This window comes from Callithrix jacchus, chromosome 6 (assembly GCF_049354715.1).
Source record: "Callithrix jacchus isolate 240 chromosome 6, calJac240_pri, whole genome shotgun sequence".
Classification (NCBI taxonomy): domain Eukaryota; kingdom Metazoa; phylum Chordata; class Mammalia; order Primates; family Cebidae; genus Callithrix; species Callithrix jacchus.
The window spans coordinates 57,805,693-57,829,202 of NC_133507.1; the positions used below are offsets into that span (position 1 = coordinate 57,805,693).

General features: G+C 35.1%; 1 protein-coding gene across 21 annotated transcripts in view; it reads right to left on the minus strand.

The window, feature by feature from the left end:
- DYNC1I2 (dynein cytoplasmic 1 intermediate chain 2) overlaps window positions 1-23,510 on the minus strand; it is a 57,540-nt gene that overhangs the window by 29,377 nt on the left and 4,653 nt on the right. For 2 of the 21 annotated variants that reach the window (XM_008998703.4, XM_008998705.5), the window contains exons 3-8: window positions 22,447-22,564; window positions 12,849-12,866; window positions 12,038-12,128; window positions 6,586-6,645; window positions 3,686-3,801; window positions 2,622-2,666 (exon numbers count right to left, since the gene is read on the minus strand). In XM_008998703.4, coding sequence (XP_008996951.1) covers window positions 2,622-2,666; window positions 3,686-3,801; window positions 6,586-6,645; window positions 12,038-12,128; window positions 12,849-12,866; window positions 22,447-22,564 — 448 coding nt within the window. Of the gene's footprint in view, window positions 1-2,621; window positions 2,667-3,685; window positions 3,802-6,585; window positions 6,646-12,037; window positions 12,183-12,848; window positions 12,867-22,446; window positions 22,565-23,510 lie in introns of all 21 variants that reach the window. The other 19 variants (XM_008998707.4, XM_008998708.5, XM_008998701.4 and 16 more) reach the window with 10 other exon arrangements.

Here is a 23,510-nt window from a genome sequence, read left to right on the forward strand (position 1 = left end):
GTGTGCCACCACACTTGACTAATTTTTGTATTTTCAGTACAGATGGGGTTTCACCATGTTGGCCAAGCTATAGAGCTAATCAACAGGTATTGAGGAAAAATATTTGGCTATTAAGCCAATACCAACAGTAATTACAAACTCCTTCACAGATAGGAAAGTGGAATGCAATAAGAGAAATCGTGCTTCACTAAAAATCAAGTGCCAGTTTCTGGATGTATGCCCAATATTCTCTCACACTGTGGACTTAGGCCCACTAATTAATCTCCTTGAACCTCAGTTTCCTCAGATGTAAACAAGCTGATTAAATTAGATAAACTTCAGGGTTTCTTTTTCCTTTAATGAGCTTTCAAAAAATAGTTTAAAAAAAAAACCCATACAGAATAAATAGGTAAGAAAAAATAAAGCCATTTTCAAAAGAGTTAAAACTTTTAAAAGGCAAAGAAAGTAACTTTTCCAGGAGTATTTCTGTGGGCACCACGTTCCTGCCAAGAGAAGCTTTTCACCTGCAGAGAAGAAAATTGACTGAAGTCATGTGGTACTAGTCAATTTTATTCACAGTAGGTGCTTTAAGATAGCAAAGCACCGCAGTTCAGAAACAGTACTACCAACTTATAGAGTAAACTTGAAAGCAAGAAGATGGCTAGAACAAGGAATAAGAAAAACAAGGCAGAATAAAAACCGCTTTTTTAAAGGAATAGGCTTGGCCATTTTTATTTTAAAAACATACAAAAAAAAGATAAGAGTTAAGTCTATGACCAATTTTTAGCTTCAATTTGGTAAGTCACATTACTTCTGCATGGATTATACTGCCTACCCAAGTTTAATTTGCTGTTTGTTACACTCCAATTGTGAGTTCACCAATTTTGTTTCATGGTGAGTTGTGGAATTCATTACATAATTCTGAAATGGGAACCAACCAGGCGAAGTTTGATTGCCAAGGTATTAAAGTGATGGGTAAGCAAAGAAGAGTTAAGCACACAGTGTTTCCATTATAAAATCTTAATTTCAAGGTTTTTCTCTTTCCCTCTTTCTAAAACTTACATAACTTGGGAAAAGAAACTTAATGTAAGAGCTCCAGACATGAAAATAACTGTAATGATATAGAAAAGAAATTATCTCATTTTTTTCCCCCAAAGGATACTGCCCGAATATCTCATTTTTATAAACATTTCCAAAGGTTAAGGATAGCTTCATGGTATCAGGATACAATTTTTTTCTTTTTCCTTCACCTATATACCTCAACCTGTAACTAAAAGGACAACAAATCCAAAGAAAGGATAATCTAGTGCCTTTATATACAGCAAATACTCAATAAACTATACTCAAATTCAAATAGAATCAGTGCTAAATATAAACCGAACTACTTACTATAGGTTACTATCATAAAAACATGAGTTGCTGCTTCAGTGGTGAGAGAAAGCACACCTTAGAATCAGTCAGATTTGGTTTACAATCACAGCTATTAGCTACGTAACACTTGACAAACTATTTCTTTCAGTTTCAGCTTCTTTGTGTGTAAACAAAACCAATACCTAACTTTCAGGGTTTTGGTGACAGCATTATAGATGATGCAAAGTGTCTCACACTATGCCTGATACGTGGTAGGCACTTCTTGGTGTTATAATTTTTAGTCACCAATTTAAATAAGAAGTTTGGAGACATATTCATTGGAACCAAAATATTAACAATGGATCATACACAGAAGAATCAAAAATGTTTCCTCTCTATATCCTTTCTGTACTTCTAAATTCTCTATGATATACGGCTATAGTAATTAGAAAAAACTATTTTTAAAAAATGAAAGTCTTGGCTGAGTGAGGTGGCTCATGCCTGTAATCCCAGCACTTTGGGAGACCAAGGTGGGCAAATCACTTAAGGCTAGGAGTTTGAGACCAGCCTTGTCAACATGGCGAGAGACCCTGTCTCTACCAAAAATACAAAAACTAGCCAGGAGCGGTGATGCATACCTCTTCTCCCTGCTACTCATGAGGCTGAGGCAGAAGAATCACCTGAACCTGGGAGGTAGAGGTTGCAGTGACCTGAGATGGTGCCACTGCACTCCAGCCAGGGTCTCAGAGCAAGACTTCCTCTCAAAAAAATAAATAAATAAAAATAAAGTACTCGGACAAAAATGTTGTATCAATTTCCTCAAAATTTTGAAACTGTAATTATATGCTTGACTCATTAGCTATTTATAATGCTTTCTAGTTTTACCAACCCTAATTTTATTATTTTTTTGAGATGGAGTCTCGCTGTGTCACCCAGGCTGGAATGCAGTAGTGTGATCTCAGCTCACTGCAACCTTCTCCTCTTGGGTTCAAGCGATTCTCCTGCTTCAGCCTCCCAAGTAGCTGGGATTACAGGTGCCCACCACCAGGCCTGGACAATTTTCAGAATTTCATAGTAGAGACAAGATTTCACCATACTGGTCAGGCTGGTCTTGAACTCCTGACCTCAATCAATACACCTGCCTTGGCTTCCCAAAGTGTTGGGATTACAGGCACTGAGCCACTGCACCCAGCCACAATCCTAATTTTTCCTAGGTATATACAAATATGAAAATTAAAAAATTTCTTTTGGTAGTAGACAGGGTTTCAAGGATTTCTCCTCATTTTGCTTACCTGTATTTTCTTGGCTTTCTGCAATAAATATAACTTTTGTTTTTCCTTAATGGAGAAACATGATAATTTAATTAAAAATTACAAAATAAATTAATTTAAACATTTAATAAAATTTCTATTCCCAAACTGTTAGCGGCTCTAAAATCCACAACTCATTTGGTGGTAAACACTGACATGACCAGAGATAAAGCTATTTATAGTCATTACTTATTTCACTTAGTATACTCATATGCTTTGCTGCCAAAATATTAATGACCAAGATACCAATAGAGTTTTCACATATGATACAATTTTATTACTTTTCCATAATCTGAAATATTTGGAATTCTAATATATATATGGCCCCAAAAGCTTCGGGTAAGATACCGAAGTGTATTAGGGATCTCACATAAATCTTTTTTTTTTTTTTTTTGGATGACATAAATTCATTAGCCTCACTGGGAAAACGAGATCACAGGACCTTATGCTTGAATCATTAGCTATTTTAATGCTTTCCAGTTTTACCAAAGGGTCTCCACATTCATTATGTCTGTGCTTACTTCCCCATATTTTACACAAATTACAGGCTACTAACTAATCAACATAATACAGCCCCTATATCATAAAAGAGAAAGTTTAAAAATTAAGTCTAGATTCATTTATTAGTATGAATAACATCAGGATACACTATGCTATTCAGAAATAATTTACATGACTTTGTTTACTGTGGGACCCACTCTTTTTTGGGGAAGAATCATGCTCAAAATTATGCTTAAGCGTTTTGGCTTCTAAAAGCAGTATACATTAATGACAATATAAAGACTCAAAGACTTAAATTTATGTTAACAAAATTAAGAAACCACACATACAGCTTACAATGTTAACTTCTAAGAGAACAAGTATTAAAACTCTAAAAAAGAAAGACACAGTGCAGAAACTGTAAAGCATTATTTTCTCATGTTTCCCTAAAAAATATGCCAAAATACAAAAGAAAAAAGACATAAAAGATAAACCAAAGGAAGAAAAAAAGAATATGTATTTAACATAGGTGCTCAATGACAATTATATTAAGGATAGATATTCACCTTCTTTGGGTTGAGCCATAACTGGAGTCTGAGTTTCCTTTGTATATGTGACAATTTCTCGAGGAGGAAAATCAACTTGAGTGATTTTAGCCATTCCAAGTTTAATAGGTCCTCTTCTAAATTAAGTGAATAAAAACAATACATTTTAATTACATCAAACCATGTTATTTTCAAAATTAAGAAGTAAACAGTCCTTTGCACCCAACATTGTAAATTAAATTAAATCCATTTTATTCAAGAAATTTTAGATTAACGATAAACTGGCTGTATTTTAGCAAAAGAATTAGAAGGTAGCAAAGGCAAAAGATATTTCTGAATCATTCAGTATTTTTATTTTTCATTTTAAAAAGCCAAGTAATTTCATTATTTAGAATAAATGTGTAAGCAATAATGAAGTAAGAGGATAGGAACTTCAGAGTGGACCACTGAATAAGGTTGTTAAAAGAAACTGGTTTCAGCTGGGATATGGTTCTTTCTGGACTTTTTTTTGAAGAATCAGACATGGATATCACTCAGACCACATTTAGTTGATCTCGCCAAAAGGAGAATTCAGCTTTACAACTGAAAAACAGGTTCCTATTAAAAGCCTTTTTTCTACTTTTATTTGGCAGAAATGGAGAATTACATTATCAATTTGAACTTTAAAAAGAAATATTTAAAACTTTTAAATCTCTAATCTCTGCATGATCAATACTGCCCTTGATTCATATATGGACAAACTACAAAAAAATTCAGATATTCTACACCTAGACTAAAATGACAGATCTTCTGAATACCACAAATCTACTAAAATCACTTCTGTTTTAGTTAAATATAAGGAATACATTCTTTTTTGATAATGGAAGAGCGCTGTGGCTGAGGAAAATGAACGAAAAGAAAAATATCTTTTATTAGTTATCTGGGAGATCTTTTATTGGTTATTATGTTAGATGTTTAAATTCTAAACCAAATAAAGTACACTTCCAAACTCCCAAAAAAGTTCTCAGTTATGAAGCTGCCTTAAAAAGATATGCAATAAAGACACTGTTGTAACTTCCAGAATATGAAGCAGGCTATCACTGGTAAGAGAAATTTTTTCTTATATAAATACTCTTTTCAGTTCTGTTTAGTAACTAAATCCAAGTCCTGTACAATATAATAAAGCATAAACAATAAAGTATTATAAAGTATAAAGTAATAAAAAAATGTGGGCCATAGCAATTTTTTAATGTCTCTTCTAGTTTAAAAAAAGGTGGGGGGGAAGCATAGTCAAAGAATTAATTGGACAAATTAAGTAATCTGAAGTAATCTAGAAGTCTAAGAATAAAATTTGAAATAAGAAACTTTATATTCTGATTTTTAAGATGCAAATTATATAAAAAAGTAAATCACTCACATATCTGGAAAAAAATCATCAAGCCAACTATATTAGAAACAAGTTACCAACGTGAATGCATATAGAGACTAACAGACAAAAAAACCCCACAATATTAAACAAACAAAATATTCCAAGATTTTATAGGAGGAGGTGGGTAGGGAAGTAATACCTCACTTATCCAAAAGACACTTTTACTGAAAATAAGAAAACAATGGGAGGCGGGAGGGGGAAGCCTCAATGTGGCCAATAAAGAGGTCTTCCAGTTCATGTACGAGAAACTCATGTATTTTTCTTATATGCCTAAAATCAAGGCTCATTTACTCTTACTTAAGACACAATTCCAAAAGGTATAGTCATATATTTTAGAAGGTATAAGTTATCAGGGGAAAAGGGCTATCTGAGTCAGGCAAGATGGCAAGCAAACATTTAAAATTTGCATTAGGATCTAGAATAAAATGAGTGAATGAATGGATGAATAATCTTATCTCTATGTCAACAAAATTTAAAAACCATACATATAAGCTTACAGTGTTAACTTCTAAAAGAACAAGTTTTAAAACTCTAAAAAACAAAGACATACATACAGAAACTATAAAGCATTATTTTTCTAATGTTTCCCTATGAAAATATGCCAAAAAATAAAAGCAAAAGAGACGGGCTGGGCGCAGTGGCTCACGAAGTCAAGAGATCGAGACCATCCTGGTCAACATGGTGAAACCCCGTCTCTACTAAAAATACAAAAAGTTAGCTGGGCATGGTGGCACTCGCCTGTAATCCCAGCTACTTGGGAGGCTGAGGCAGGAGAATTGCCTGAACCCAGGAGGTAGAGGTTGCAGTAAGCCAAGATCATGCCATTGCACTCCAGCCTGGGTAACAAGAGCAAAACTCCATCTCAAAAAAAAAATAAATAAATAAAAATAAAAAAGAAAAGCAATAAAGAAAACAAAAATGAAAGAAAAGAATCTATTTAAAATAGAGACTTAATGACAATTATATTAATAATATTCATCTACACATTCTATGAAGAGTAATCTATTCATCCATTCACTCATATATTTATTCTAGATTCAACCATTCATTCATTTATTTATTCTAGATTTATGAATGAACAGTAATGAATGAATGGTGTAAGGACCAGCATCTCCATTACTCTCAAAATCTAAGAAATCGTCAGTGAATTTTAATATAGAAAAATAAATTAATATCCATACCAAGTAACCCTGAAAAGGTTCAATTTCATGTAGACTGTGTATTAGAAAAAGTCTGAGAAGTTTTTAAATAACTCTTAGAAAACTTATCTTAAAAATACAGATATAATTTTAAAAGTTTGGACACTTCAATGGACTTAGGGTAACTAGAACATCACATGGAGAGAATATTCTTTCATTAAAGATACTGGATAAATGAGGTGTCACAGTAAAATATAACTCTTGTCATTACTACATGATACAATATTACAAACTTAAGCAAAATAAAATTAGGACAGTTTCACAAAGAATCAAATTCATTATAAAACAGGGAAGGTAGAAAATCTATTCAATACCCCAAATCGGAATCTGAGTGAAGCTGAAGAACTGATGGATCTGTATCCCAATGCAGCGTCCTAAATGGTTGCAGGACAACCATGAAGCATTAGCAAAAAAGGCCATAAGTTAGTCAAGCAAATACATTCTACGAATAGCTAAAGCTAAAGTACTGTTCACAATTAAAAACTACATGTTCTGGTTAGTATTTTTTAAAAAAACATCAAAAAACAAAACAAAAAATCTACCAGGTCACTCAATCATCCAGTGCATGCAGTAAGCTTACTACGGTTAAAGATGCAAGCATATACCCCAGAATAGTAAAAAGACATTATTTACAGACTATGGGAAACTAATATTGTATTCAGAACAGATCTGCTTCAGAACAACTAAAGCAGACAACCCAAGTAATTATTTATGGATAACAAGCTAGGCTATAAAATGGTTGAAAATTCAAGATTTCTAGTGAAAAAAGACCACATTTAAACATCTTAGTTAACGTATTCTAATCTTCCCCAAAGCATTAAATGTGTGCAGGAAATTGTCATACTGGTAAAGGAAATGAGTCAACACATAAGCCTTTTGGTAATAAAACCAAAGACTATCCCACTGGGATACAAAATAGCTAAAGTTTCCAAAATGTGACCCTTCTGTAATTTATGGGTTAAGCACTGCCTTGGGCTTACATATCATCTGCTTAAGAAAACAACTAAAGATTTCTGTCTCTAGGAAAAAATACATTTTTCCCTGGAAAAATAATTTATGTTCAAATATCAATTCTAAATAAATATTTAGTGATAAGTGTTAGCATCATCTACTGGCTAAGCAACTTATAGAGGATCTTTTCCAATTAAGCCTAACAAAGTTACTAGTAGAACAAAAGGTACTTTATCATACTGGCATTTATGTAGGTTAGCAATATATAAGATAATTATGCACAGTACAGTCTAATGCTCATAGTCCCCATTTAAAAAAAGTTAAGCATAATACATTTAGTACTACCATTTTTATCAAATATATTTTTCACTTATCTAAGATGTTATAACGTACAACTAGTGTTAGTTGCTACAATGTTTTAATACAACAAATGGTTTCTCTTACCTGCCTATACAATTTATCAAGAAAAATAATAATGAATTAATCTAGAGAAATCCTCCATTTAAAAAACATAAAGAAAGATCTTGGAATTTAAACAAGATTATGTGTATGCAATGTAAGAAGCAGCCACAGTGAAGATCTACTTTGTACTAAGCAATGAACACAGCAACAAGCTTAGGCTTTGTTAAATCAAAAGAAGTTCTATGAGACGGTCTCCAAGGAATGTTCTGTCAATAGCCTTTACATTATGTAAGAGATCTGCTATCAATGACATAAAGTTCCTTGTTGAGGATGTCATTTTAGTCTAAAATCAAGTAAGACTGTACCTCAAAATACAGCCAGTACTGAAAATCCATTGGATGTGTACATGATTATATTTATTAAGGGCATCTTCAGACATACAATTCCAAGTACAAAGCCTGAGAAACAAACTGATCAAAAATGGAAAAAAGGGCCAGGCACAGTGGGTCACACTGGTAATCCTGGCACTTTGGGAGGCCGAGGTGGGCATATCACTTGAGGTCAGGAGTTTGAAACCAGCCTGGCCAACATGGTGAAATCCTGTCTCTACTAAAAATAAAAAAGTAGCCAGGTGGCACACACCCGTAATCCCAGCTACTGGGGAGACTGAGGCAGGAGAATCACTTGAACCCAGGAGGCAGAGACTGAAGTGAGCTGAGATCACACCATTGCACTCCAGCCCAGACAACAAAGCAAGACTCCAAGTCAAAAAAAAAAAAAAAAAAAAAAGGAAAAAAGGAACAAGAGGCCTGGATTACCCTACTAAATAATTGTTCCTAATTTTCGAGATAACAAATAAAATGCAGCTCCCTAATCTGCAAAGTTAGAGAGAGATCATTTCTCATGGCCTTTTAAATTTATTCTTAAATTACCATCAGTCCCAAAAGAAATTCTTGGCGCTTAGAGTGATTCAAGCATGTTTAGATAGCATATTTTATGTTGTATCTATTCCTACTCCCTACGTGTACTAATCTTAGACTGCATTGGCCAACTGAAGTTTTCATGTACAGGTGCATGCATACGTCTCACATGTCTTCATGCATTTTCCTGTATTTCTTCTTATTGTCTTTATTCTTACATTAGCATCGTTTTTGCTCAACATGAGTTCATTAGGTTTCATTCTCAGACCTGGGAACTCTTTTTAAACATCATATATTCAGAAATGTTTTATTTCACTGTCAATATCATCATCACAACATTAATTATCTCTATGAAAGCTGTATATGATTTAGGTAGAATTCATTTTTTATTACTGCGTATGTGTACATATACATTAAAATGAATATACTCAGCCTTCTTGAAAATTAATGTTTTCAACTGAGTTTGTACTCTCAAAGGAGACAATGTACATATTAAGGTTAAAAAGATGTGGCTGGGCGCAGTGGCTCATGCCTGTAACCCCAGCACTTTGGGAGGCTGAGGTGGGTGGATCATCTGAGGTCAGGAGTTCAAGACCAGCCTGGCCAACATGGCGAAATCCTGTCTCTACAAAAAATACAAAATCAGCCAGGCCTGGTGGTGGTACATGCCTGTAATCCCAGCTACTGAGGAGGCTGAGGCAGGAGAATCACTTGAACCCAGGAGGTGGAGGCTGCAGTTAGCCAAGATCGTGCCACTGCACTCCAGTCTGGGAACAAGAAGGAAACTCCATCTCAAAGAAAATTTAAAAAGATGTAAGATCACCTCATTCAAAAAGAGGATTTTTCTCTCTGATAAACTCACAAGAAGCTAATTTTGTATTCATTATCTAACAAGAACAAATACTTTAAAAAATATTAACTTTTTTGGTGTTTCCAATTTATCACTTTAATAAACTACAGTTCACACTAAATATAGGTTAGCACACTACCCTGAGGGCTTTTCAATAAAGTCAACAGTATCTTTAAATTAATGATTCAATCACTATAATGTAAATTCCATGAAAGCAAGGACCAAGAATGTTTTATCCTTTGTGGTAACCCACAGTATTTAATAAAGTTAATAACTTAATGAATATTCGTTCTATGCATGAATATTTTTCTTATCAGTATTACTCCCTGTATTAATTTACAATATTCTAACAGGTCTCTAATATCGTCTGGGCTCTCCATAAAACTCATGGGAACATGTTTTAATTCACATTAATTTAAAAAACTTAAGTAGGTGTCACAAAGTATTTTTGAAAGCAAACTTGCTGACACTGAATTAAAATAATCTTTCTACTATTCAAAATCAGGAACAATTAGTTATAATGTACACAGTATAGTATCTACATAAAAATAAAATACAATATCAAAGACATTTAATAAATACAGTAATTTTTATTCCTGGGAACTATTTTACTATGGTAATGTTGTAGAAGGGGAAAAAAAAGCCTTCACTTAAAAATGCCAGTTGATTATTTTTTTTTTTTGAGACGGAGTTTCGCTCTTGTTACCCAGGCTGGAGTGCAATGGCGTGATCTCGGCTCACTGCCACCTCCGCCTCCTGGATTCAGGCAATTCTGCCTCAGCCTCCTGAGTAGCTGGGATTACATGCACGCACCATCATGCCCAGCTAAGTTTTTGTATTTTTAGTAGACACGGGGTTTCACCATGTTGACCAGGATGGTCTCGATCTCTTGACCTCATGATCCACCCCCCTCGGCCTCCCAAAGTGCTGGGATTACAGGCGTGAGCCACCGCGCCCGGCCCGCCAGTTGATTATTAAGTATCTAAAGGAATAGTGGCTGGGTACAGTGGCTCACGGCTATAATCCCAGGGAGTCAGAGGTGGGTAGATCACTCGAGTACGGGAATTTAAGTCCAGCCTGGGCAACATGGCAAAACCATGTCTCTACAAAAAATAAAAAAAGTAGCCAGGCATGGTGGCACAAGCCTGTGGTCCCAGCTAGTTGGGAGGCTGATGTGGGAGAATCACTTGGGCCCAGGAGGCAGAGTTGCGGTGAGCAAAGACTGTGCCACCGCACTTCAACCTAGGTGACAGAGTGAGACCCTATCTCCAAATAAATAAATAAATAAATAAATAAATGAAGGAAGGAAGGAAGGAAGAATTACATATTTGTATAAAAATACAGAAGCACAAAATATAAAAAAAATTTAACTATAAAAATGAATTTAGACTAAATTGTCTTTGTTCTGTAATACATACTATTTTATATTTTTTTATAAAGTAATATAACTAACTTTATTTCTAAAAAGAAAATTTTGATTTTTCTTAAATAAAGGAGTCATGTCATTTACCTCCAAAGACAGTATTACTTAGATTTGCAATTTTGGTTCTATACACAGAACAGTTTTGGAAAGCACATCTCAAATTAAAGCTGGCAAGCTTTCAATTGTTAATGATAACCTACCTGATTATTCAAGAGCTGATTAAAGTATTGGGTTTATAGATCATCCAGCCACCTTGCTTCTTTTTTCTTGCCCAGTCTTTTAGATATTTATTACTGGTTTGTAACTTCAATTAGAGGGACTCAGACACAAAAAGGATAAAAATTCTAACAGTTTATGTCTTATTAAAAGATGTGTTAAGAGATTTTCTTGGGGAGGATATGCAACTTCCTGGCACAAAATAAGCATTGTTATTTAGCTGTGGATTTTGACTACCTACATTTAATTTCATTTCAGAAGTCAAAAAGTACGATACTATTAAATATTTATTATTTTGTGTGTGGGTGTGTACGTGTGTGTGACAAAAAGGAGTAAGTAGTAATACTTTTCCCAATATGATCTTTGAAAGAAAGCTGAAATCTTACTGAACTTTTCAAAAGCAAGTCTCAACATGTATGTAGTCTCAACATTTTAAGATCCTAAAATAAACACAAAATGTAACTTTACACAGAACTTGCAAGTTCAGGAATACTTGACAAGTAAACATTCTCAATGTCCTTAGCAGTTATTCTTTACTCTTGATATTTTATGCATTATTATTCTCTACCTTAATTAGCGCAACTAATGACTTAATAGAACAGAACTGAGATGTTTAACTGAATTATTTACATTTTCAATTACTAAATGGGGAATCAAGCACAAGAGAGGTTTTACACTATTTACAACCAAAACACTCATATAATAACAAAAAGTTTGTTTAAACATAAAAATCTAAATGCAATATCTCTATTTTTAATATAAAATAATTAGCATAAAACTGGTTCACTATTTAGTACTAATTAAATATGACAGTTAAAATATTATTTAAAAAAAAACACTTTTTTTTCCCCTCGCAATGTCCAACAGAGAATTTCTATGCCATTTTAGACTTTAAAATGTTAGGACTAACTCAGCACAACTATTTAGAGTCCCTTTAAAGTATCAACAGTACTGGGCACTGAATGCATTCTATCATCAAAATAGTAAAAGGAAAATGACTGTACCTAGATCCCACGGCGCCATCTCCAGAGTCCTGGCTTCCAGCTTCACTTGGAGTGCTCACAGATTTGGAAGATGGAGACATAGGAGGAGGGACTAAATAGTGAAATAGACAGGTATCCGCTGTTACTACACGGAGAGGTTGCTCAGCTTATGATGTTTCAAAAATAATTTAATATGAAATAATTAACAAAAAAGAAAAAAATAATGGCAAACCAAAAATCAAAAATATATGAATGAAAATGAACAGCAGAAAGAAAAAGGAAAAGACAAAAAGTTAACAACGCATGCTGAAGATTCGTGCAATTTTTCTGGCAAAATGCATTTGAGCTTTACAATTTTTTTAAAAAAGGCAAGATTATGGAAGGATGCATCTTTATCTCATCTGACACCAAATGTGGCCACTAATTTTCAAAGGAGAGCATTCCTTCTCCCCTTTCTAACTTTTCAATTTTAATATTATCAGATTATAAATATTATTTACAATTGCTACAAAAATTCAACTCTGAAATAGGCGTCATTAAGTTATTAGATTAATCTATTTTCTTGAGATTTATTTTAAAAGATTCACTTTTGTCCAATAATTTTTTCTTTCAAAAAAATGTTTAAAATTATTTCACGCCCCTCCCCCCAAAATACCAATTTAGAGAAATGACTGTAGCTAAAGGAATGGCTCCTTTAAAATGTTCATTAGTTTCCAGCAATTTGGGTGAAAAATGCAAACAGGCCATAAAACAGCATGCCTTCTAGACATGATGCATAACATAAAGTGACACATGCAAATAAACAAGGCAAGACTTATGGGAACTTCCTTACCCCAGTATTCAGAAAAAACTGAAGTGTACAGACAAAGATACAGACACCCAAAATATTCTTAATCCCTTCTTATAGAAAAATACACATTTTTCACAGTATATAAAATAAATAGCAAGTGCTTTCCCTTAGATCCTCAACTTTTAACATTATATAACAACAGCTGAACGTGCATATTTCATGCTATGACATTTGTAAAACTTTTTGATTACCGTTGCAGGGAGTATAGGAAGATCATCACTGCCATCTTCTGGTTAAATTTTACCACAAATGTCCCCAATCCCAAGTATCTTTTCAAAATAATTTTCCAGTGTATGATATTACGTGACTAATACAGCCTATGTTGAGCTGAAAGGCCTTCTTTTCATAGTCTATTGAAAAGAAGGCAAGTTCCTATGCATATAGGAACTAAGCAATACGTATTTAATTAAAAGTCTGTGTTTTTTAGGACAGTCACATTCATGGAACCTTAAAATTAAGTTTAAATATTTAGATATGCTTAGTAAAAACAGTGGGTTTGGTAATTTAACAAAATGTATAAATATAGTATGATTACTTGCATCTTAAACATGGATAGAAAACTGATTATCCTTATTTTTTCAATGGCAAATTCTAACTGATACCAGTAAGATTAGAAGAAAAAAAAAAATCACAACTAGAATGTTTCTTTCCTAAGATACAGTGGCTTACATTTCAAAGGACTATAAAAACCATAATCAATGTTTCTCATATTGTGATTAAATCTGTCAGAAACAACTCTAAGACCAGATAGCTTCCTATAGTTTACACGTAGATGGCACTGTGCTAGGTGCTGTTAAGTATAATTCAAAGTAGCTAAAAATGATTTTTATCTGAAGTAGGAGAATATTAATGTTGATTTTTATCTGAAGTAGGAGAATATTAATGTCCCTTAATTTATCTTAGGTTACATTTCCTCATCTTTCTGTCCATCTTTCACTGTGAAGCTTCCCATGGTCTAGGTCTCAACTGATACAGGAATAGAGTAATACTTAACAGTTGCTTGTCTACTGTGCTGTAAACACAAATAAATGTTTATTAAATTATAGTGAGGCACCGCAATGTTTTCAAATTAAAGGTTTTTTTAAAGAAGAAATTTTGTATGCTTTAAATTATATACTTAATTTTATACTCAGAAAAACTATTTTTTCCAAGTGTATATATCAGAGAGGTTGGAGAAAAATTAGTAAAATTCCTGTCAATCTATTTGTGATTGAACTAGAGAATTTCTTTTTCAGTTTAACATGTTTTTCCCCCTTTCTGATGATATCAAGTATCAATGACTCCACTGAACAAATTCAACAGTATTTTACTTGGTTAAGGCTACATTTTTTAAAAATGTTAATCAAAATTCTTTAAACAAACAGGCTAAATACTAATTACACAGACATAAATAGATACATTGACCTAACCAGTTCTGAAATAAAAGTTTCAGATATAAAAAGTAAATCAAAAGGGTGATGCTACCATATTATTGGTTTCTAGCCAAATAAAGGTAAAATAAATCCCAGTGACTTCAAATTTGTAATTATATAAATACCTCCGCCCCAGAACTATTTTCTTTCTACCAAAAGATAGTTTCAAGCCAAATGATGGAAAATACTCTATAAAGGGCTCTTAATTATTATCTGAGCCGCAACTACATCTTGCAATAACAAATAATGTATACCACAGAAGGGATAATCCTAGAAAAAAAATACTATCATTACAAAAGGAGGAATATTAATTTTTAAAAAGGGGAATGATAGTGTTATTTTGTGACTGCTACATTTTAACCCAATTAGTTTAGAAAAATAAAAAAACACTATAATTATGCAGTAAGCCAAATGCCACTATACTCTCAGACTTCAATAAACCTCTGGCAACAAATGAATGCATGCATTCGGGAGGAAAAAACAAAACAGAAACACTAGTCAACTCACAGGTTTTCAAATCTAAGAAAAGACTCACTTCTAGAATTCATTTTTAAGGATGGTTTATAAGTCTAATCAGCTTTGAAAATAACACAAACCATTAATAGTTTTTGCCAAGTATCTGAGATATGATCTGCTTAGTAAAGATAGTGATTCAATTAGATTACTTTTACCACACAGTTCTGTATATAAAACAGCCTAAAACAGGCTTTAATTGATACAAAATAAAGGAATTAAATACCAGTACATTAATCAATTTCAGCTTCTTAGAAGTTTAGAGCACAGATACCTAGGTATTCTCTTCTTTGACAACAGTCTCAGAGAAAAAAAAAAATCTAAACTATGGCAGTCACTGATCATGTAAGTAATCTGAAAAAGCCTGTAACTCTTTAATTCTCCAGGACAAAAAGCTAATCAAGGAAGCTTTTCCTGCCAGCTTACACCCTCTTCTTCCAAGGATACAAAATTAACACTGCTGGCTTCTGGCCTGTGAAGAAACAACTAGTATATTTTTGGATTACAAAGGACCTGGGAATACACCTAGATTTAGAATTAGCATTAAGTCTGGGTCAACCACTCAGAACTACACAGAAGTCTCAAGGGCAAAGGATGGCACACAGCTGAATTATTTTTCAATAGAAGAAAGCCTTTGGCAAGAAGGGGTTTTTATCAGGAAGAAAGACCTGGAAAAGGTAGACAGCTAAGGAAAGTGAATGTAGGGAGTGGGAGTGTTGGTGGAAAACAGGGAAATGGAAGGAGTGAGCTTTTGGGATGCATGTAACCCCCAGTTGTGAGGTCTCTCCTAAGCTCACCAATGATACTCAGTACTTAACCACAGCCCACGTTACAATAATGTCCCCTCCTGGACACAAGTGTTCTTAGCCTGGAATATTAAACTTTAAATAACTACCTATTTTTCAAACCTTACTCTTTTTGTCTGAGAGATGTTGCTTTAAACCTAAACTCCCTGAAATATTCATTTCTCCCTGTCCTTTGCTCCTTCTCTTCATAAAGTTTAAATATCCTAACAATAAAAGTTTAAATATCCTCCACTAATCTCTCTTAAGTGTTTCATTTCCTTTATTCTCCTTTTCAATGTAATTCAGAGCATTACATTCAAAAGATAAATTAATAAATGAAAATAAAATTTTAGCCTGGGTGTGGTGTGTCATGCCTCTAAGCACTTTGGGGGACTGAGGCAAAAGGTTTGCTTGATTCTAGTAATTCGAGATAAGCCTGGGCAGCATAATGAGACTCTGTCTCTAAAAAAAATAAAATTAGCTGGGCATGGTGGTGCATGTTTGTAGTCCCAGCTACTCAGGAGGCTGAGGCCGGAGGATTGCTTGAGCCCAGGAGTTTCAGGCTACAGTTAGCTGAGATCATACCACTGCACCAGCCTGGCCCACAGACTGAGATCCTGTCTCTAAGTCCTCCCTCCCCCACCAAACACACACACACACACACACACACACACACACACACACACTCTCTCTCTCTCTCTCTCTCTCTCTCTCTCTCTCTCTCTCTCTCTCTCTCTCAATGACAAATAACCTCTACTTTCTACTCTCGGTAGAAAAAAGTCATAATCCAAGGCAGTTTTACAATTGAACTCTATCAAGCTTTTAATAAACAGGCATCTTTTATAAATTATTCTACAAAATAGCAAAAGGGAAAACTGACCAATTTATTTTAGAACCATAGTTGTTCATGATGACCAACGAACATGGACAGTACAAGAAAATCAAAGGCAAATTTCATTCATTAGTATATATACAAAAAAACCTGCAATAAATCGGCTAATTTTAAAATATATGCAGGGCAGGAGTGGTGGCTCACACCAGTAATCCTAACACTATGGGAGGCTGAGGTGGGTGGACTGCTTGAGCTCTGGAGTTCAAGACTAGCCTGGACAACCTGGTGAGACCCTGTTTCTATTAAAAATACAAAAAACAGCTGGGCGTGGTGGCGGCACACGCCTGTAGTCCCAGCTACTTGGATGGCTGAGGTGGGAGAATTGCTTGAGCCTGGGAGGTGGAGGTTGCAGGGAGCTGAAATTGCACCACTGCACTCCAGCCTGGGTGACAGAGACCCTGTCTCAAAAACATAAATTAAAAAGATAAAACACATGCAAAACTCATCTGCCACTCCTGGAAGTGACTATTAGTAATTAAAGCAAAAAAAGTAAACAAGTCTCCTGCTTTTCTAACATTTAGGGTAACCAAAAAGCCCCAGTTATTAAGGGAAAGCTCCTCTTTACAGAAGAGCTTTAGCCAATAAATGCAGAAAGAATGGCAAATTACAAAAACAATGTTGCAACTCCTAATTAAATAACTTGGATGAGGATCATCAATGAGTATTAATACCATCAGATAAAGGGCTGATAAAGAAATGAATAGTCACATAGTACCCAAGTATCACCCTCAGATATTACCTATTAGTCACAAGGGGGTAATTATGATGGAGAGATCAGGTTATCACAATTGTAATCCAATAATCAAGCTTAGCATCACTCAACAGCTGGAGAAATGTGCTACTGATATGATACAATATGAAGGACACAACATCACTTAGGAGATTTTCTGGCCAAAACAGTTCAGCCTGAAGTGAATCAAGCTTCTTTTCTTTTCTTTCTTTTTTTTCTTTTTTTTTTTTTTGAGATAGGGTCTTGCTGTGTCACTCAGGGTGGCGTTCAGTGGTGCCATCATGGCTAACACCTTGACCTTGAGAGCTCAATTGATCCTCCCACCTCAACTCCCCAGTAGCTGGGACTACAGGTGCATGTTACCATGCCTGGCTAATTTCTGTATTTTTTTTTGTAGCGACCGGGTCTCACCACATTGCTCACACTGGTCTTTAACTCCTGGGCTAAAGCGATACACCTACCTCAGCCTCCCAAAGTACTGGGATTACAGGTGTGAGCCACTGAGCCCAGACAAACTAGATCAAAATCAAGCTTCTTAATCTAACTTCCAGTTTAAAGGAAACATAAGGGATAGATAAAATCTAAATGTGATTTTAGAATGCCATCAGACAAACCCAGGAGGGGGGACAGTCAAACCAAGCCCACCTTCTTCAACAAGTAGATAACATGAGGCAAAAAGTAGTATGTGTGTAGAGAATATTCTAGATTTTTAAAAATTAGGAAGGGTGTGGTGGCTCATGTCTATAATCCCAGCACCTTGGGAGGCCAAGGCAGGAGGATTGCTTGAGCCCAGGAGTTCAAGACCAGCCCTGGCAACATAGCGAGACTTCACCTCTACAAAAAAAAAAAAAAAAAAAAATTAGTTGGGCATGGTAGTGTGTACCTACAGTCCCAGCTACTTGGAAGGCTGAGGTGAGAGGATGGCTTGAGCCTGGGAGGTTGAGGCTGTAGCAAGGCATGACTGTACCACTGCATTCTAGCCTGGGTGACAAAGTGAGACCTTGTTTCAAAAATAAATAAATAAATAATTTGAAAAGAAAACATCAATGCAATGTATGTATGGTACAAGACTCTAGAGGGAAACTAAATTTCTTGAGGGGAAGAAAAATGTTTGTGAACCTAGGACAATTCTGTAAAAGAGGAACAAAGAGGGGGTTATTTTCTATATAAGAAATTAGAATATAATACAAAGCTACAGTTATTAAAACTGGGTTGTGTAGAATTGAACAAATAGATTCATAGTGAAAACAGCCCAGAAATGCCCATCAATACATGAGAATTTACTGTATGATGAAGTTGGCAGCAGACTTCAGTGGGGGAAAAGATAGATTAATAAATGGTATTGAAAAAATTAGCTAACTATATAGAGGGAAATTAGGTTGGATCCCTACGTCATACTATTTAAAAAAATATAATCCAAATATCGACATGCGAGGGGTAAAACTATAAAACTGATATGAAAACCACAGAAAAACATACTTGCATCCACAATGTAGGAAAGGATTTCTTTTTAAAAAGACCAAAAGCACACAAAAAAGGGTTATACAGGTTGCGTATCCCTTATCCAAAATGCTGGACCAAAGGTGATAGACTATTCTGGATTTTAGAATATTTACATTATACCTAGCAGTTCAGATCCTAACTTAAAAATCCGAAATCTGAAATTCTCTAGTCAGTACTTCTTTTGAGTGTCCTGTTGGTGCCTAAAAAGTTAGATTTTGGGCCGGGCACGGTGGCTCACACCTGTAATCCCAGCACTTTGGGAGGCCGAGGCGGGTGGATCACAAGGTCAAGAGATCAAGATCATCCTGTTCAACATGGTGAAACCCCGTCTCTACTAAAAATACAAAAAATTAGCTGGGCATGGTGGCGCATGCCTGTAATCCCAGCTACTCAGGAGGCTGAGGCAGGAGAATTGCCTGAACCCAGGAGGCGGAGGTTGTGGTGAGCCGAGATCGCGCCATTGCACTCCAGCCTGGGTAACAAGAGCGAAACTCGGTCTCAAAAAAAAAAAAAAAAAAGTTAGATTCTGGGGCATTTTGAATGCCAGATTTTTGGATTAGGAATACTTAGCCTATAATTGCTAGATCTGCCCATATCAAAACGAAGAATTTGACCATATCAAAATAAAGGATTCTGTTCAATGAAGAATATTATGAACAGTTAACAAGTAACAGATTAGGAGGTTTTTTAAGAGACTGAAACAGACAAAAGTCCTCCCTAAAATACACAAAATACACAAAGAATGCCTACATATCAGAAGATAAAGAACCCCAATTGTAATAAATGGGGAAAAGGATAAGAATATGCAATTCACAAAAGGGAAACCTCAAATGGTTAATGGATATATAAAGAAGTGGTCAACCTCACTGTAATCAGATAAATGTATATTAAAACATTTTGACCACTTTATACTAACCAAGTTAGGAAAAATTAGAAAGCTGGATAATACCCAATCATGATGTAAATATGGTAAAGCAGTTACTTTTTCATGCACTGGTAGTGGGAGGATAAACTTTTGTAGCCATTCTTGAGAGTATTATGCAGAACCTAATTAAGCTAAATCCTATATACAATAACATAGCAAGTCAATTATTGGGCATACACCCCAGAGAAACTATTCCATAGTCCTCAAGAAAAAAAATATATAGGCCAGGCGCAATGGCTCACGCCTGTAATCCTAGCACTTTGGGAGGCTGAGGTTGGTGGATCACCTGAGGTCAGGAGTTCAAGACCAGCCTGGCCATCATGATGAAACCCCATCTTACAAAAAAAAAAAGAAAAGAAAAAAGTTTTTTTGCAGTGTTGCTTATGATAGTAAAGCAGAGACAAAAGCAAACTGAGTGCACAGCACCAGGGGAATGGATAAGTAAAATGTGGTACATAATAGGATATTATATATTACAGATAAATAACTAAACTTGTATATACAACATGGAATAAACAGAAGACATACAGCACTATGCTATTTATGTATATAAAGTATACATACAGATATGGGAAACCTTGAAAAACAGGATAATCTGAAGGATGTGTGTACATTAAAAAAGCAAAAGTGGCGTGGGTGTGGTGGCTCATGTCTGTAATCCCAGCACTTTGGGAGGCTGAGGTGGGCAGATCATGAGATCAGGAGTTCAAGACCAGCCTGGCCAACATGGTTAAACCCTGTCCCTACTAAATATACAAAAAATTAGCTGGGTGTGGTGGTGCACACCTGTAACCCCAGCTGCTTGGGAGGCCGAGGCAGGAGAATCACTTGAACCTGACAGATGAAGGCTGCAGTGAGCCGAGATTGCATCATTGTACCCCAGCATGGGCGACAGGGCGAGATTCTCTCAAAAAAAAAAAAAAAATGCAAAAATGAGTACTAATGAATTAGTGGGAATGAGAACAGAATTAGAGTTGAGTAATGAGGGACACATACACAAACCCTAAAGAACAGTCTTTCAAGAATGGAGGTAGGCCACTGATACAGTTTGGACATCTTCTCCAAATCTCTTGTTGAGATGTAATCGCCAGCGTTGGAGGTGGGGCCTAGCGGGAGGCGTCTGGGTCATGGGCACAGATCCCTCATGGTTTTGTTTAAGACTGTGGCACCTTCCACCATCTCTTGCTCTTGCTCACTGCATGAGACATGCTGACTCCCCTATGCCTTCTGCAATGATTAAAAGTTTCCTGAGGCCTCGCCAGAAGAAGACAGCACCATGCTTCCCGTAAAGCTGGCAGAACCGTGAGTCAATTAAACCTCTTTACTTTTTATTTTTTAGACAGAATTTCACTCCTGTTGCCTAGGCTGGAGTACAATGGTGCCATCTTGGCTCACCTCAACCTCAGCCTCCCAAGCAGCTGGGATTACAGGCATGCACCAGCACACCTGGCTGGTTTTGAATTTTTAGTACAGATCGGGTTTCTCCACGTTGGTCAGGCTGGTCTCAAACTCCCGACACCTCAGGTGATCCACCCACCTCGGCTTCCCAAAGTGCTGGGGTTACAGACCTGAGCCACCATGTCCGGCTACTTCTTTTCTTTATAAGCTACCCAGCCTCAGTATTTCTCTGTAGCAATGCAAAGAACTAACCCAGCCATAAATTAAGAAATATGAACAAGTGAGTTCAGCGAAACTAAAGTCTTAAGAAGAACATAAAAGAAAAAAAAAAAAACCTATGGGAGAAAAACAAAAGCCAACACACAGGCACAGGAAAAAAAGGTAACACAAACAAAGTCTAACAAGCAATTTGGTTCAGTTGTAAGAAAAAGTGTTCTGATTCATTTACTTTTAAAACTGCATATTCAACATAAGCTTATTGAATAAATACATAAAATTAATATACTTAAGTCTTCAAACTCTACAAAAAGAAAAGGAAAATGAGCTGAAAGAAATAACAATGAAATGACTATGTAGCCAGCCTTTTCATCTTGAAATCTTTTAGAAATTCAGCACTAAGGATAGTTATGTTGCAGTTCCACAACAAGAATACACCAATCACAATCTCCATCATTTGTCCCCTCGACTAATTAAAATTAGCCCACAAACTCACCCTAAAATGTTAGGGCCCTAAAGGACAAAGGCCATGTCAAACTAAAACACTATGTAACAGCACCCAGCACAGACCTATTTTAAGTAGGCACTTGTTCCTGATATGTAACTAGATTGTCCTGTGTACCTCTACTATTTCAGCTTTTTTGGTCTAGTACAGTTACCAAAATGAGTAACTCAGAAAAAGAATAAGATTAAGCAAGTCACTGCCAAAATAAGATACCAAAATTATCTCCCTTATTAGCACAGACAGCAGAGGCTATAAGCTTATCCTTCCACTCCTGTACCTTTGAATACTAATATACTTTGCATACTAACAATATAATTTTGATTGTTTCTCTCTCTAATCTCCAGAAAGGAATATAGAGTTCAGATCAGGAATCTAGTTATCTTTGAGCTTAACACAGTATGGCACACAAAACTTGCTTAACAAATTTTTGTTGAAATGAATTACGGATTTAATAAGAAAAGTCAATTAGTAGTTGAGAATATGTTAATAAATATAATTAATCTTGCAGCTCTTTTGAACAAATAAAATAACCATATACTAGCATATCTGGAAAAAAGACAATTCCAAATAAATTATAAGATTAATAATTTTAGAGACACAAGGAAAATATGCAAAATATATCAAGTCAACCCACTCAGCTATGTCTGAGCTGAACAGAATCTATGCCTATTTCTTATAAATGGATACATTCTTAACCTTACCAATGGGGGATTCCGGAGTTAGCCCCATGCTTTGAAGCAATGCTTCAGCTTCTCTTCTTTTTTTCTCAAGATCTGATTCTTCTTGCACAGGAGCAACAGCTTCCTTCTTCTGATCAGTCTGAAATGTTTAGGTTAAAAACTTACGTTTACATATAGCATGAAACATTTGTTTGAAAAAATGTTTTAAATGATATGCTAACACTATATACTTTTAAGGCATGAAGTTAGTTTTGAGTACAGGTGAAGTTCTTTTTAGTCATTAAATGAAAATCATTCTCAACAGAGTTCTAGTAAATAACCTCCAAATGATATATACTAAACTGCTCTATCTTTATATGTAATCAAGGAGTTTCCACAAAAATTTTCCTAACAGATAAACTCAAGAAGTACATTCAACTTCAAATTATCTACAGTATGAAATTGCTGTGTATGGTTAGGAACAACAGACAACTTCCCCCGAGTGGCACAAAAGGTTAGATATAATATCACACACTAGGAAAAAATTAAAGTGTAGTTATTTAAAAGGTAAAAAATTTTAAGTAAATGACAACATGATTTGTTGAAAAAGTAAGAGTATCACAAACTTCTGTAAAAAGTCTTCATTTTATTTGAGATTGAGTTTTGTAAAATTAAACTCACTTTTGCACAGCATAAAACATTTTGTTATGAAAATTGTGCCAGCTTTTATCTCAGGCATTTATAGTTTTAGCATAATCTTCTAGTTAAACTTGATAAACTAGATCATCCAAGACATGGCAAGTAAAACGTAAGCTTTCCAGGGAAAAGTGTTTTTATGTAAATCTCAAATTCCTATGTCAACTAGACAACTATTACTCATACACCGTCTGGAGTGAATTTTGGTAGCCATAATATTCTATGCCATTTTGACTTAAAAGTTCTAAGGAAATTTAATCAAAATAACAAAACAGGTTGTAATAGCAAACTGATGCTTCACTGTTGATCATGTTAATAGACTCACAGTTTAATACCATTGTGTTATCTCTTGTAAGATTTTTATAAACTAGTTTTTTCCCCATTGGTCTGTGTGACTCAACAGTTTTATA